General features: G+C 39.4%; 1 protein-coding gene across 1 annotated transcript; it reads right to left on the bottom strand.

The window, feature by feature from the left end:
• Positions 1 to 168: 168 nt before the first annotated feature.
• Positions 169 to 3,599, bottom strand: ckma (creatine kinase, muscle a). Its single transcript, XM_020085701.2, has 8 exons — positions 3,442 to 3,599; positions 2,399 to 2,606; positions 2,023 to 2,177; positions 1,749 to 1,881; positions 1,405 to 1,576; positions 1,196 to 1,319; positions 914 to 1,103; positions 169 to 792 (listed from the first exon to the last, which is right to left on the bottom strand). Exons 2-8 carry the CDS (start codon positions 2,589 to 2,591, stop codon positions 614 to 616), a joined length of 1,146 nt encoding a protein of 381 aa, XP_019941260.1. The 5' UTR covers positions 2,592 to 2,606; positions 3,442 to 3,599; the 3' UTR covers positions 169 to 613.
• Positions 3,600 to 15,104: the final 11,505 nt, after the last annotated feature.

Genomic DNA, 15,104 nt, shown 5'->3' with positions numbered 1-15,104 from the left:
ATTTTACATGATTAGTATCAATATGTGGTACTCAAAAATATTTGAGAACAAGAATAATTTCTCAACGTAGCAACAAAAAATACCATTTCATTCGTTTGTATAACGGGGCACCTTTTATTGAGCAATATGAAGTCCTTTAATAACCTCCTTAAAAAACACTCATATACGTTTTTGTTTCATTTTTTTTGTCTTTATTGAATTTTATTGAGAGCGGGGCGGGGGGGGGGGGGGTTGATGAAAATTGCAGAGATGGCCACGGGTATCAGATCAGAATTGAACCCGGGCCGCTGCAGGTTGAGGCAGTGCCTCGTTGGGGCGGCAGCTCAACCAGGTGAGCTATACGCCACCTGAAACCATTATGCTCTCATGGAAAAAAAGAGGGTGATGCCACATCTGCTAGGCGAGCCCAGCTTAGTGGAGGCTGATCCCAGGATGTTACCAACCCACCCAGGACAATGTGAAAAAAAAAATTATGACAGAGAAAAGAAAAAAAAATCTGGAAGGAGAAAAGAGGTGAGCAGAGTCACGAGTCTCTTGGTGAGCAGCTGTTTCCTCTGCAAAGCCATAAGATGGCTCCATTGAAAATTAATGAATGGTCAGAGATTGTCCCTCTCTACTTCTGGGCAGGGATCATGCTGTCGATGGCCTCTCCCTTCTCCAGCTTCTTCTCCATCTCAACCATCAGTTTGACACCATCAACCACCAGCTGGACCTGCTCCACCTCTGAGGAGCCCAGACGGTCGGCGTTGGAGATGTCAAACACACCACCCACGGAGGCAGTGTCCACACCACCTAAAGAGGACAAGGACAGGGGATCAGGTACAGATTACACATAAGAGCTCAAGAGTGCTCAGACACCCAGCAGAGATCTTCATGAACCAATCATGTGGATCCACAGGTGTACGTTGCATACCTGTGCCACGCTTCTGCAGACGCAGCCTGGTGAGGATCTCATCAAACTTGGCGTGTGTGCTGAGCTTGGGAAGCTTGACATGGACACCACCACGCAGTCCAGTGCCCAGGTTGGAGGGGCAGGTCAGGATGAACCCGAGATGCTCGTTCCACATGAAGCCGTGGTTGTGCTTCTTGAAGGTTTCCTCAATCTGGCAAATGAGAAAGATGAAAAGTCAGAGGAATATCAGCTGCAATCTACACTGCTTTCTCCAATTCAAATCCCAGCTTTTATGACTTTTACCGTCTTCAGGCCAACGCAGAAACGTTTGAAGACCTCCCTCATGTTGCCACCCTGCTGCATGGAGATGACACGCAGGTGATCCTCCTCATTGACCCAGACCAGGAAGGTCTTGTTCTCATTGTGCCTGGATGACAACAGATGAAAACCGTTAACATAAAGCCCACGAATACTAAATGAAAGTGTAAATCTATACTAAAGTCTGAACTCACCAGATGCCCCTGGCATCAGGCCAGTCACGGGCCATTCCAGCACAGGTCAGCAGGGGGGAGACGGGCTTGTCAAACAGGAAGTGATCAGCGATCAGCTGCTCCTGCTCGGCATCAGTCATAGACTTCAGGGGGTAGTACTTTCCCTTGAACTCACCATCCAGGATGGTCAGAGCTGCAGAAAGAGATGCACTGTTAGGAGTCTGCTTTTGGTACCATTTAAACTGATTCAACATAAAATAAGCAGAGGGTAATAATGTAGCGTTTTTGTGAAAAGCCTATAGTTTGTGAATAGCTTACTGTACATCCTTTGGTATACTAATGTACTGAATCTATTCATAGCTTACCCTCAACGGACAGCTTCTCAATAGCTCTGCGCTCGCCACGGCTGTTGTGGGGGGGCAGGGTGAATCCCTTGATGCTACGGCCAGTACGGACACGGCTGGACAGAACGTAGTTGGGGTCCAGGTCATCACCACCCTAAAGACAAAAATGATCACGTTTGATTACAAAGTGAAATTCTTAAACAGTGGATATGCTTTCTCCAGTAATTTTGAAGTTTCTAAGAGTCTTAACCCTATGAGCCATAGTGCTTTCTGCTCTTTGCTAAAAGTACTGTACCTTCAGGTTCTCGAAGTTCAAGTCGGTCTTGTGCTTGTCAGTGGGCTTGTATCCACCATGACGGTCAGAGATGACGGGGTCCAGCAGTTCTTTGAAGACCTCATAGGACTCCTCATCACCAGCGACGCAGCCAACGGTCATGATGAAGGGGTGACCTAAACATCAGGAGGGAATAGGAAAGCAGGAATTAAAAGATGGGACGGAAGATAATAGCTTCTCCACAGTGTGATTATTAAATTAGGTGCTTTTATCCACAGGCAAAATTAAGAAATGTTCACCATAACTGCATATGTGTAGACCTAAATAGGTGTGAATGATTTTATGAATCATAAAAAGATTAGATAAGTCTAAATTGTAGTGTGTCTCTGGGCCTCACCGGGGTTGTCAACGCCAGTCTGGATGACATCGTCCACGGTGTAGCCACTGGGGGTTTGTCTGTCCCTAATCTTGCCATACATCTCCTTGGTCAGAACCTTGGCCATATGGTTGTTGTGCTGGCTCAGGTCGGGGAACTCATCCTCAACTTTGTAGTTGAGCTTGAAGTTGTTGTGGGTGTTTCCGAAAGGCATGATTGCTTTCTTACACTGCAAAGAGAAGGAAACATTGGATGAGAAAATGTTAGCTGTTACTCACGATTATTTTAAACCAATTCTCTAAATTTGAGGCTGTCTCTGAGGGTTGTCTGAATATGTGCAAAATATTCAGCATTGGCAGATGTGAGATATTCTACTGGACAGCTGCAGTGTTCAAATGGTGTCGGTGTTGGAATCCTGGTAACAAGTGTTGCTCAATTCTCAAAAGCTCAAATGTCCGGTTGAAATAGAGTCGGGGGAGGACTACATGTTGCCTGGGTATTTTTAGCACCAGCACATGTGACTCTTAACCCTGTCCTTAAAATGTCCCCAGCATTTAAACGTAGCATTTTAACTCTCATGACACACAGCTCCACAGTTCACATGTTAACACGTTACACATACAAATCACCTCCATTGTATAACAGCGCTCACTCTGTAGGATCAAACACTTAAAGTTCTCACTATGCTGAACTTCTGACTGACAAGTTGCGGATGCTTCCCTCCTTCTAGCAAGGTCAATATACTTTACTATCAATAGTTACACAATGTTACTTTTTAACTTTCAGGCTTGCTTCCCTACAACATGCTCATCCCAGATTTCACTTAACTAACAATAATCTGGCAAAATTCAATGACATCTGATTCACAGTAGGGGTCTTTTTTTCAGAAAAGGCATCATATGCATTCAGATATCCCAGAATTGTTGTGTAATTATCTTTGGATATCATGGACTGCAAATCTCTTCATTGCAGAAAAGTTTCTGTTTCAATGGTTCTCCAAATCCACAAGTCTGCTCCTCCTCTTTTAACTCCACAAAATAATCATCGCTGTGATAAGTCTTTACCTGCACACCAGACAAGAGCAAAGGTAACAGTCCTAGGGATCAGATCCTGTTCACCACAGCCAAGATAGGGGAACCCGAATCTGGGGGTCTCTGCTCCCTGTTTATATAGCTGGCAAACGCTTCGCTATTGGTCAGGCCATTTTAGTGCCTGCTGAGCCCTCATTGGCCAGAGCCTCTGCAATGATACTCTGACCAGTTTATGAAAGGGTCATATTTACATCTCAGTCATCCAAGACGGGTACTGCAGCTGTAGCCTCACCACCCCTCACCCTCCCTTGGCCCATACAAAGCACCAGTTGGTTAGTGGGAGTATCCAAGTGGGTGGGGGGGGGGAGGCGTAAAAGTGGGTGACAGGCATGTTAGGAGGGAGTTGAAGCAGCTGAAAAAAGCTGAACTTCCCCCTGATATCCATGCTATGGAGATCAGAACATGAAGATTGGAAATGTTGACCAAAGATGCATTTTACCCATCAAGTGGTTGATTTTTTTTTGACAGCTTTCTGGATCAAGGAAATGCTTTAAACATTAAATGATATTAAACATTTTGGAAATCTACACTTTTGCCGTTGTGTCTTGATAAGGGAAGTAATGGGTTGTCATGTAAGAAAGCATTTCATTAATCAATGAATAATTGTACAGTAGAGATAAATATGAATAAATCTTTGCTAATCCATTTGAATCAATAATTAAATTGTTAATGGACAATAAAATTAAAATAAAAAGAACTTCTGAATGAAATATCAGTCTTTGAATTTTACATATTAAATAGGGGTCAATTAGAAGATCATTTAAAAAGAAAGACTGGATTCACAAACTTAACTAATTATAATGGATTTAAATCAGGTATTTCAAAGGGCAACTTCCTTTTCCATGTGCATTTCCATTTCCTTGCTTTTCCTGTGAGTGATTTGATTTAATATGTCATTTAACTTTTCAAATTACAGAGTTAAATAGTCTATTCATTTAGAGATTAATACATGTATTAATCGTATAATGTGTTTAAACTATTACAATTTTGTGACTCTCCATAATAAACTGTAATGTGTCAAAATTGAGCTATTTCCAAGTTTAAGAGAGATTTCATTAAAAAAAAATCCCCTATTCAAATAGACTGTATTTAAATTATATGAAATTAGTAAAATATTCTGGCAGGTCAATTATTCACAATCTAAAAATAAAACCATGTATCGTTTGATTAAACCATGAAGACTTGGAGAATATCATCAAAAGGCACGACAAGAAAACAAGCTGCATCAGAGCTGCTGCTAAACTTCACTGTAAAAAGCTCAAATTGTCTGAAAAATATTTAAAAAATAAAGACATAATGTAATGTTCCACAACTATTTTAAGTTTACGCTTAACCACTAACACTACCTTTCCTTTCGGGGGTGCAATAAATTCACTGGAGCCCTGTCTAGGTATTCCAGTGGTTATGATTATGCTAGCTAGCAAAAAATGTCACAGTTCTGAGTTCAAATAGGATCAAATGATCTAACTGGTTATTCTAGCTTTGTATCAGTCTACATGTGGTTTTAGTTTCCTTATCATTAACAATATATCAATATGATATGTGTTAGAACACAACATTACATGGTAGAAAAGGCGGATAATATAATATGCTCACCTTAGTAGCGGGTATGGACAAATGAAAAGTAAGTGCCACTCAAATCGTGGCAGCGGTAGCTCGTAGATTCACTTTCAGTGTCAACAGAAACTGCCACTGATATGTAAAGAAATGATCGAGGCAGCTGCCTTTGTTGCCACACTGTTTAGGGGCAGCTGCCTTTGTTGCCACACTGTTTAGGGGCAGCTGCCTTTGATGCCACACTGTTTAGAGGCAGCTGCCTTTGATGCCACACTGTTTAGAGACAGCTGCCTGGCAACAAAGGCACACTGGCAACTGAACTAATTATAATTGATTTAAATCAATTATTTAAAAGGACAACTTCCTTTTGCATGTTCATTTGCATTTCCTTGCTTTTCCTATAAGCGATTAAATTTACTATGTCATTGAATTTGTCTTTGGGCCCTGTGCTCGTAAAATGAGGTCAAAATAATGCAAATTAGAGAGTTAAATAGTCTATTCAGTTAGAGAGGAATAATGTTTTGATACATATTTTATCGCATAATGTGTTTAAACTATTGCAATTTCATGACTCTTGTGGCCCTTCATAATAAACTGTTGCATGTCAAAATTGAACTAATTCCAAGTTTAGGAGATTTCATTAAAAAAAAATCCCCTAGCACTGAAAAAGGCTGTATTTGCCTCAAATAAACCTGTGCTATTGCATATAGGCTGTGTTTAAATCATCTGACATAAGTACAATAATCTGGCAGGTCAATAACTCATAATCCAAAAATAAAACCATGTATCGTTTGAATAAAACATGAAGACTTGGAAAATATCATCAAAAGGCACAACAAGAAAAAAAGCTGCATCAGAGCTGCAGCTAAACTTCACTGTAAAAAGCTCAAATTGTCTGAAAAATAAAGACATAATTAATGTTCCATAACAATTTTAGGTAATCCAGTGGTTATGATTATGCTAGCTAGCAAAAAATGTCACAATACTGAGTTCAAATAGGATCAAATTATCTGGTTATGAACTGGTTATTCTAGCTTTGTATCACTCTACATGTGGTTTTAGTTTCCTTATCATAAACAATATATCAATATGATATGTGTTAGAACACTACAATACATGGTAGAAAAGGCAGATAATATAATATGCTCACCTTAGTAGCAGGTATTGACAAATGAAAAGTAAGTGCCACTCAAATCGTGGCAGCGGTAGCTCGTAGATGCACTTTCAGTGTCAACAGAAACTGCCACTGATATATGAAGAAATGATCGAGGCAGCTGCCTTTGTTGTCACACTCTTTAGCGGCAGCTGCCTTTGATGCCACACTGTTTAGAGGCAGCTGGCTCTTTTGCCACACTGTTTGGAGGCAGCTTGGTTGCCTTTATTACCAGTGTGGCTGCCTAAGTTGCCACACTGTTTAGGAGCATCTGCCAAATGTTTTTCTTATGACAGGATCTCATAGGCATTCTCCTAGGACTCTTAGTTAAATACACTAACATCTATAAGAATATTTAAAATAGACTTATTGTTAAACTTCTATGGTGTAAAAGCATCAATACATATACTAGGCAAATGACAAACGAAGCTGTACACAACAAACAGCTACTGACCTACTACTTTTTAACCAAGTATTATTTTCAGTACTGTCTTCAGTATTCATAGGAATTCACTTAACTGACAATAACTCCATGTACAGCAATACTGATAGAGGCTGGCTTATCCTGATAAAATAAAGTCAAATTTACAGATATTCAAGCAAACTGTTATTTATTCTTTCCTGACTAACCAGTAGTTTCAAGTATATATCCACCAAAGTTACCATGTACAACTTGAAAAATACATATTGTTTTGCTTTGATGACAGATTAAATGTTTAAATAATTGCTTTTTATTTTCTTATGTTTGAGTAATTTGTGCAAATGCAGATCATAATAACTAAATTAAAACATTCAGTTATAGAATTGTTTATTGTTTCAGTGATGCTAAATGTTAATGGAATCTCAAAAAGGGGCTACAGAGCTGCAATAACAGACACAAACAGCAGGTTTCAAAGATAGCAAAGGTGTTGTAGTAAGGACTAGGTTAAAGTAACTTTAATATTAAAAAATCTTTGAAGTTAACAAGGCACAAATATTAATTGGCTAATGATACATTACATACATTACAGCGTCTCACTATCATCATTTCAGACAGAGTAAAGTCACAGCAAATTTGAGTTTTCTCATGCAACTCATTGAAAAGAAAGCAGTGTTTCAGTCATTAAGCATCATGTTCCATTGACATCACTGCCAAGTACTACTACATTCATGTGTACCAGATTGTTTTACATCATTTTAACAGCTCAATTCTCAACATCTAAAAATGATGCCTGGATAAAGGTCATTACAAAGAACTACACACCATTCCCACTGGCATTAGAAACTGGTTACATCACCTTGGCAGTCTTGACATGATTTGCCCCGAGAATGTTCTATGGATCGGAAAGTATAGCGTACTTAGTATGTGAAATATAAAACACTATAGGCTGATACACCTTCAAATCATCTCTACCACGTGACCTTTAGCTGCTAGACTATAGAAAAGTGAAGGAAAGACATTTTCTTCTCATTTTGCAGATGAATGGAAACAAACAATACATTCAAAAAACTATTTGATTTGATGCAGAAAAAGACCATCATATTAAAATATTGTACATGTGAGCACAGAAGGCAGAAAAGAATAAAACAGATGACACCATAAATGTACACAGCGTCTCAACCATCCATGGAACAATAGTAAGTAAGTAAACGTTCACAAACTAGTCCAAATCTCCCTGAATAAGGCACAAACAGCAGTAGTTGCTCTCAGTATGGCAGCAAAGGCAGCTGCCTCCAAACAGTGTGGCAACAGGCAGCAGTGTGATTTCAAGCTTCAATTCATGACACAAAACATTAACAGCATTTAAGCAGAATCGGTACAAATATGACAAACAAATCAGCCATATAAACAAGCATGTTTCACAATACAAGTGGAGAAATACAGATACATTATTATTGATGCTCAGAACGGTAACACACTGATAAACATTCATAAACTACGTATAAATCTCCGAGAATAAGTCACAAACAGCAGTAGTAACCCTCAAACAGTTGTGGCAACTTAAAGATGCCTCAAATCGCGGCAACTGCCTTTACAAATCAGTAGCAGTTTCTGTTGCCACTACGAGCTGTGGCTGCCACGATATGAGCTCAATGCTGTGTTGGTGCTGATGTTGACCCCCAATGACCTGCAGAGGAAAGTATGTCCAACCAGCCATGACTTTGTTCAGCTCTGATTAATGTGCCGCTTATAAGAAATTGAATCTTCGACGGGAATACTGACAGTCAGATGGAACGTTGAGGATGAAAGATGATGCCATGTTTGACATTAGCTTCATTAGCACCCATCTTTGAAACGGTACACTCTTAAATGTTTTACACTATATCACCAGTGCTTATACCATGCAGCTGCTTTGTACATTATATGAATTCAGTTTTGCCTGGAAGAATTAAAATGGTTTCCAGTCAAGATGAGCCTGATTATTTTCAAGTCTCAATATGTTAAACAAGTAATGTTATTACATGAATCCCCCTCCACCAAAACTCAAGACAAAAAAGGACAAAAAGTACTGTGCATCTATTTTATTAAACAGTGATGTTTAATAATATAGAAAGATATGTATTTTCAATCAAAAGACAAAAGCCCAAAAATATTTATTTCAATCATTCTGACTACATTTGCTATTATATAACTGAATTCAATATAAATGTGTATGGTAAAAAATAAAAAATAAAATCTATGTTTCTGTCGTTAAATGAAGTCAAAAGAGCCTGCTCTCGCTGTCAGATGAAGTGAGAAGGCTGTTCTCCCCAATGTGTTGGATCCATATCTGCTGTATCTTCTAGACAAGCTAAATCCCCCCCACCCCACACATTTCAAGTATGTTAAGTCGAAATAGTAAAGGTGCATCAACCATTCAACAGCGACGTTATCACAGGCACTGTTCCAAGAGGGGTTGGGGTTGGAGGGGCCATCCTCGTCTGTGGGATGTCCCAGCCAAGTCTGACTGGCTGTCACCTGCTCCTTCCAGTCCTCTGTATCATTACAACCCACTGTCTGTACAGCCCGCAAGTAGAACCCCCCTCATCCCACACTCCCTGTCACACACGTCTGTACACGAGAGACCTTCTGCTTATTTTCTATAGCTCTACTTGTGTTGTACTTTGCCATGCGCTCTCCTTCTCTGCTTTTGCCGCCGAAAGCCAGTGTCCAGAGACGTAGAGGAGAGTCGGCCGGTCACTGTGCCCTTGCCCTGAATTGAAACCCCTTCTCCTGTTACACAGCTGTCTGCTGCCATGTCCTGCGAGGGGGAGGTTTCCAAATTAGTCTCTGTGCGTGTTTTCAGGTCTTTCTTTCTTTCTTTTTCTCCCTGACAAACTTTATTTAGCTGAAGGAAAATGTACAAAAACAATGAAAGAGAGAACTCAACAGTTAGCAGTAGAGGTACCCTTATACTTAGAATCACAAAGAGAAGATTTTGATCGGTGCAAGTTTCCAACTCTGCATATATCAGTCTTCCCCTTTAACCCATGCAGCATTTTATATCACAAGTGTACAACTGAACTGATTACTGCAAATACCTAGAATTTGCATGGGAAGAGACAATTTTTCTTATATTTCTGGTATATAAGCTTCTGTTTGTAATTAACAATAGGTCTCGCTAACCTTAAGTCTCTATAAGGAAGTTGTATCACCAGATACTGGGGCCATTCACCCAGAGCAAATAAATGATGCCAGTCTGGAACAGTTATGCAACAGGGCAGTAATATGATGCATGCACTTTTTGCCAATGTCGCTCACATAGTTCCTCAACCTTTGCACAACGCTAAAACATTCAGGCCACAGAAATATTAACCTGGCACAGCTTTGACATTTATTGAATTAGGATAGTTCTGATGTATTTTTGTCGTAGGATGGAAGGTGTTTGTGAAATGAAGTGAGCCTTTGGTTGGGGCTTAGCAGGACAATTTCTTCCCCAACCCACCTTTGCGTGTGTTGCATATGATTGGCAGTAGTGTATTTCTTCTGCTTCATATCCTACCCTGTTTTTCAAAATTACATAAATGATGTTTTATCATGACCCTGATGAAAACGATGAAGTGAATTTTTCCATCTCGGAACTATCTTGAAACATATACAACTTGACCCGTGGAAAGGAATCCATGCCAACTGCACTGACCTGTGTCAGAATAGCACAGTGTCAAGCTGCAGCTGTGTGCCATGGGACCCTGAGTATTGGGTCAGAGCAAATTATGAGTCAGGAAAAGTGGAAATGTGCAATTACACTACTGCTTCCTGGAGTAGTGAGACTTATCAACTGTTCCATCAATTTGGAACCATTTCAGTGATTGGAAAAGTAATATTTTGTGCTTAGCAACCAAATACAATGATGTAGTGAGCCTCTATAAATAACACCTTTATGGCAGACTATTTAAAGATTCTCTCCCACATTAAATTCAACACCTGTCCATAGAGAAGTTGCTGTGAGATGCAGAACATGCACACGACATAAAGTTGAAGGAACCATATTGTTTCCTAAAAGTTAGATTTTTATGTTATCTATAGCATGTGTTTGGGTACAATTTAAATACCAGATTTTATCTACTGACTGAAAACCTTTCAAACCCTAAATGGACGCTCAAAAGAAAAGACTTGAATGACGATTCTGTTAAATTGGCTAAATTTGTTTTTTAATTCTAACTATATTTTGCAGTCCTGGGTTGGTGTTCTTTTTGCAGTGTGTGTTAAAGTAGTGGTGGTTGTTTTTTCTCCATTGAAACTCAAGCCACTAGTGTCACATGTACATAGTGTGGTCACGGGGGAGGCTATAATTATAGCAGGCTTGCTGGTCCATCTGCACCCTGTCAAACAGGAGCCCCCGCCCACCCTGAACCCTGATTCAATTTCATCGAGTCAGTTCTCCATCAATCTCAGACTTGAACACATATCTTCGAGCTTTGGCAAAACCTGCAACAAAATGTGATCTGACTACTTGACCTTGCAAAATTACCGTATTAAACAAATGTAGCTGTGGTGGTGTTGTGCCAGTCAACATTAAGCTAGACAACCTACACATTTTTCCAGCAGTTCCAAATTTTAGGTGATCAATCAGCGGTGAAATTATTGATCACCAATTATCACGACATGCATTGTAAAGCTTTGCATCAGACAAAAGCTAATTTTACCATAAAACTGTGGGTTAAAGGTCCAGTGTGTAAGATTTAGGTGAAAGGGAACTATTGGCAGAAATTTAATGTAGAATAATTATCATGATGTTTTCACTAGTTTGATTCATCTAAATTGTATGAATTGTAGTTTTCTTTACCTCACAAAAGACCCTTTATATTAAAACACTTTATATTTACATAGAGGGGGTCCTCTCTACGGAGGCCGCCATGTTTTTTACATTAGTCCAGACTGGACAAACTAAACACCTTTTGAGTTTTTATGACAACTGAAGCTACCACAGGTTATTTTTCATGTTTGGAAGGAGAGCATGAGGTGAGGGGTGTTCAGCGGCAACATGCAATTTCAACACTCAATGTCACTAAATTCTACACACTGTACCTTTAAGTGATGTGAGGGATTTGGCATTTGTCCTTCACTTCATCCCTTCACCACACTATTAAAAAGAGAGTCATCCAGGTGCTGTTGCTGAGCAAATACTCTCAATAGGATTAACTGGACTGAAACACATGAACACTATGTGCTCTAGTTGGAAAATATTTATTTAAGCGTACCAAATATGTATCAGTGCATCTGAATGAATAAAGGGCAGAGGCAAGAGTACAGTATGTATCATGGATCGTTGCACATGTGATGTGACTGCTGCACTTTGCAATGTAACGTGAATCTACACCTGGCTCACAGCCATATATATGTATATATAGTGGTAGTATAGTTTTAAGTTCAAGTGTCACATTTAAAGGTTTGTAATCAGTTTCTATTACACATGGCTGCTCTCACGTGTATCTGTTCTTTCTTTGTCCTCATGAGTGATTATGCATTTTGATTTACTTTTGCATTTCTATTCGGGGACTTTTGCATTTTCTTTTTCTAAGTTTGGGGATTTAAAAAAGATTTTATTGAAAAACCAAACCCAAAGACAAAGCAGTAGAGGCCAAGATAAACTGGCTTTGAGTTGCCTGTATGAGACATGCTTCAAAAACACAGAAACTTTGTTGCACCAACCCTCTGTCAGATTCAATATATGTGAAATAAGCTTATGCTTTAACTCTGCTTCCAGCTGCGTGCCACCATCGTTATTGGAGGGGATTCTTCCTCATCCACTAACTGCAGAGCTAATGTGTGTATCATCCCTCCTGTGAGGCCAGAGCTGTTTGTTCAACTGCTTTTCCACTTGACTGGATTAACTCATGAATTATCAGGCAGCCAGAGTTCACCTCTAACACACGCTGGTCAGCAAACCCACAATGCACAGGGGCACAGGGGTGGTTGACAGGTGTCATATGACTATACGGACATCACCAGGTGCTCTCAGCCTACGTGTCTGTATGTGCATTGTTTTCGAACAGTTAATGCTGCTTTTTAAACAACCACTCTCCATGCTGACTTGTTACATGACTTGGTTATTTGAATTTTTACATTTGAATGAATTCAAGCTTGGATTTTCTCTATCAAGTTTATAGATAGTCAATAATTGACTGCTTCCTACACAGAGGCCAACAGAGTGTAGTTTGACTGGGTTTAAAAACTCAAAACATTATGTTTTTTTAATGTCTGTCCATACAGTAACACGTGTCCGATGATTAGCAGCAGTGCTCATGTCACTGAATGTCTGTTACATAATCTCACCGTGTGTTGACCCACTTATCCGCCACAGCCTGTGGCCTCACTCGAAGGACAAACACTTCATGTACAAAGCTTTGGCATTGCAGTTACATACATTTCATACACCACTGCTTTGTATTCAGGGATACGTGCACAGAACATTGGGTGCAGCAGCCCTTCAGACACTCTGTCTGCCTCCCCCTGTTGCTTCACTGGCTCATCGCCATCCATGAACCCTGCTGCCTCTAGCTCCTTATTTCTTCGACAGCTGAACTATAAATTAACCCCTGTGGCATAAGTTCAATACAGAACATCTGCTGCTTATGTCCAGCCTGCACCTGCCTTCCCTCTGTTTAAAGAACACCGTGTCCTGGATAATGGACACACAATCATACAAGCTTATATGCTTTATTATACCTTAAGTGAGGCATAGAAATATTATATTTTCTTGAACCTTCTGGAGGTGGGAGTGCAAGATATGAGCCAAGGAAGAGCTCAATACATTTTGGAGAGGTTTCGATTAAAGTGCCGTATCAAGGATTTTTTTCTCTATTGTGAGCACGGTGGCATTTGTCAACATTTTAAAGAAAACAGAAATCTTTTATTTTGAATTTTCATGTGACATTTATTGAGTTGCATGTTCACTAGGCTCAAGAAACACATTTTCTTAATGTTATTTCAGTGCTAAATCACCAACAAAAACTGAAACAGAGATCATGCTGCATATTTAGCTTTTGCAATCTGTACATAACACAAAATAAATGGTTTATTAGTTTTTTAAGTTTATCAATACTGCAGTCGCTCTGTGGTTCAGACTTTAAATCTGCCTATGTACAGTATGCCAATATGCATGCTACTTCATGTGAAGTTGCGTTTACTTCTGAGTGCATCTTTCCATCCACAAGATGGAGACATTTGTAAAGTATTTGCTGTGCATGTAGACACTGCCCCTCATCCCATTTCCTGCCACTCACCAACAAGCTATCTACACTGTCACAGTCAGTCAGGGCAATAAAATAATCTGCAACAACACCAGTGATACTTCTCCATACATCTACATGTTTCCAATTCTTAAAGGAACACATTACTCACTGAAATCTGACTTTCCACAACCACAGGACAAAATAAATAGAGTCAAATACTGTGTACCCAATCAGTTAAAAATATATTACTACTGTACTTTTATTTTGTAATGATGTAATTTTACAATGAACAAAACTAACAATGAGTTTATGTAGGTTTACAGATTCAATAGTAATAAACTTTTCTTTTGGGAATATTGGTGTAAATTGCATGTTTCCTCATTTCTCAATGTGATTTATTTTATAGTTCCAACAAAAGGTCACTTGATGTGCAAAACATTTAATCTGTAGAAGCACCAGATCTGCAGCTCGGTTTGACCTTTGACCTTTCTGAATGAGAGAAAAGAGAATAGTCTAAAGAGTCAGTGCCATCAGGAATCAGTAAAAGGTGAAGCCTGTGATACCCTGCTGAGCCGATGTCATCATCACTGCTCCACAGGATACAGAGGACCAGATCTTCTCAAGGTAACACAGAAAGACCAGCTCTGTAGTTGCCAAATATTTCTCCTGGGACATAAATCTCTTACTGTGCTTAGTAAACGTCTAGACATGTAATCAGTCCAGAGGTCAGGTCATTCGTGTCTCTATTGTATATCTGTGTGTAAACCTATTTACGGTTAGATCAACAATTGAACCCCATAAGATTCTGGATTCTTCTAAATTATCAAAATAGTTCACTTGCAGTTTTAAAATGTCACCACTGGGCCTTCTGGAAAATGAAGATGATTGTGATGGGACCCTGAAATTGGTTTGATTCATGAAGCTTGACTCATTATATCTGGAGCCGAAGTTCAAACTTATATGAATATCAATAAATAAATGAAGTTATTTTCAGGTTCTCTTCCAAATGCACCAAAGTACTGTATCAGAAGTATGTTAAGATAGAAGTAAACCGTCTGATGTCTGACAGCTTTTAGAACTTATTCAGCCTTGGTTGTTGTATTCAGTCATGACATGCTTTTAGCTTGTTAGTATGATTTTTGACATTTATTTTCTTATTTTAAGAGAGGAAAAAAGCAATTTGTTGAATTGAGTACTATGCATCTGCGCAATGCATATGCAATTTATGCAAACCACTGCCAGTTCTTTCCAAAGAAATGCACATGTCCTTAAAATGCAGAAACTGCTGCAC

Source organism: Paralichthys olivaceus, chromosome 15 (genome assembly GCF_024713975.1).
Source record: "Paralichthys olivaceus isolate ysfri-2021 chromosome 15, ASM2471397v2, whole genome shotgun sequence".
NCBI classification, from domain to species: domain Eukaryota; kingdom Metazoa; phylum Chordata; class Actinopteri; order Pleuronectiformes; family Paralichthyidae; genus Paralichthys; species Paralichthys olivaceus.
The sequence above is the reverse complement of the archived record's forward strand: the minus strand, read 5'-3'. Positions and strand labels throughout refer to the sequence as shown.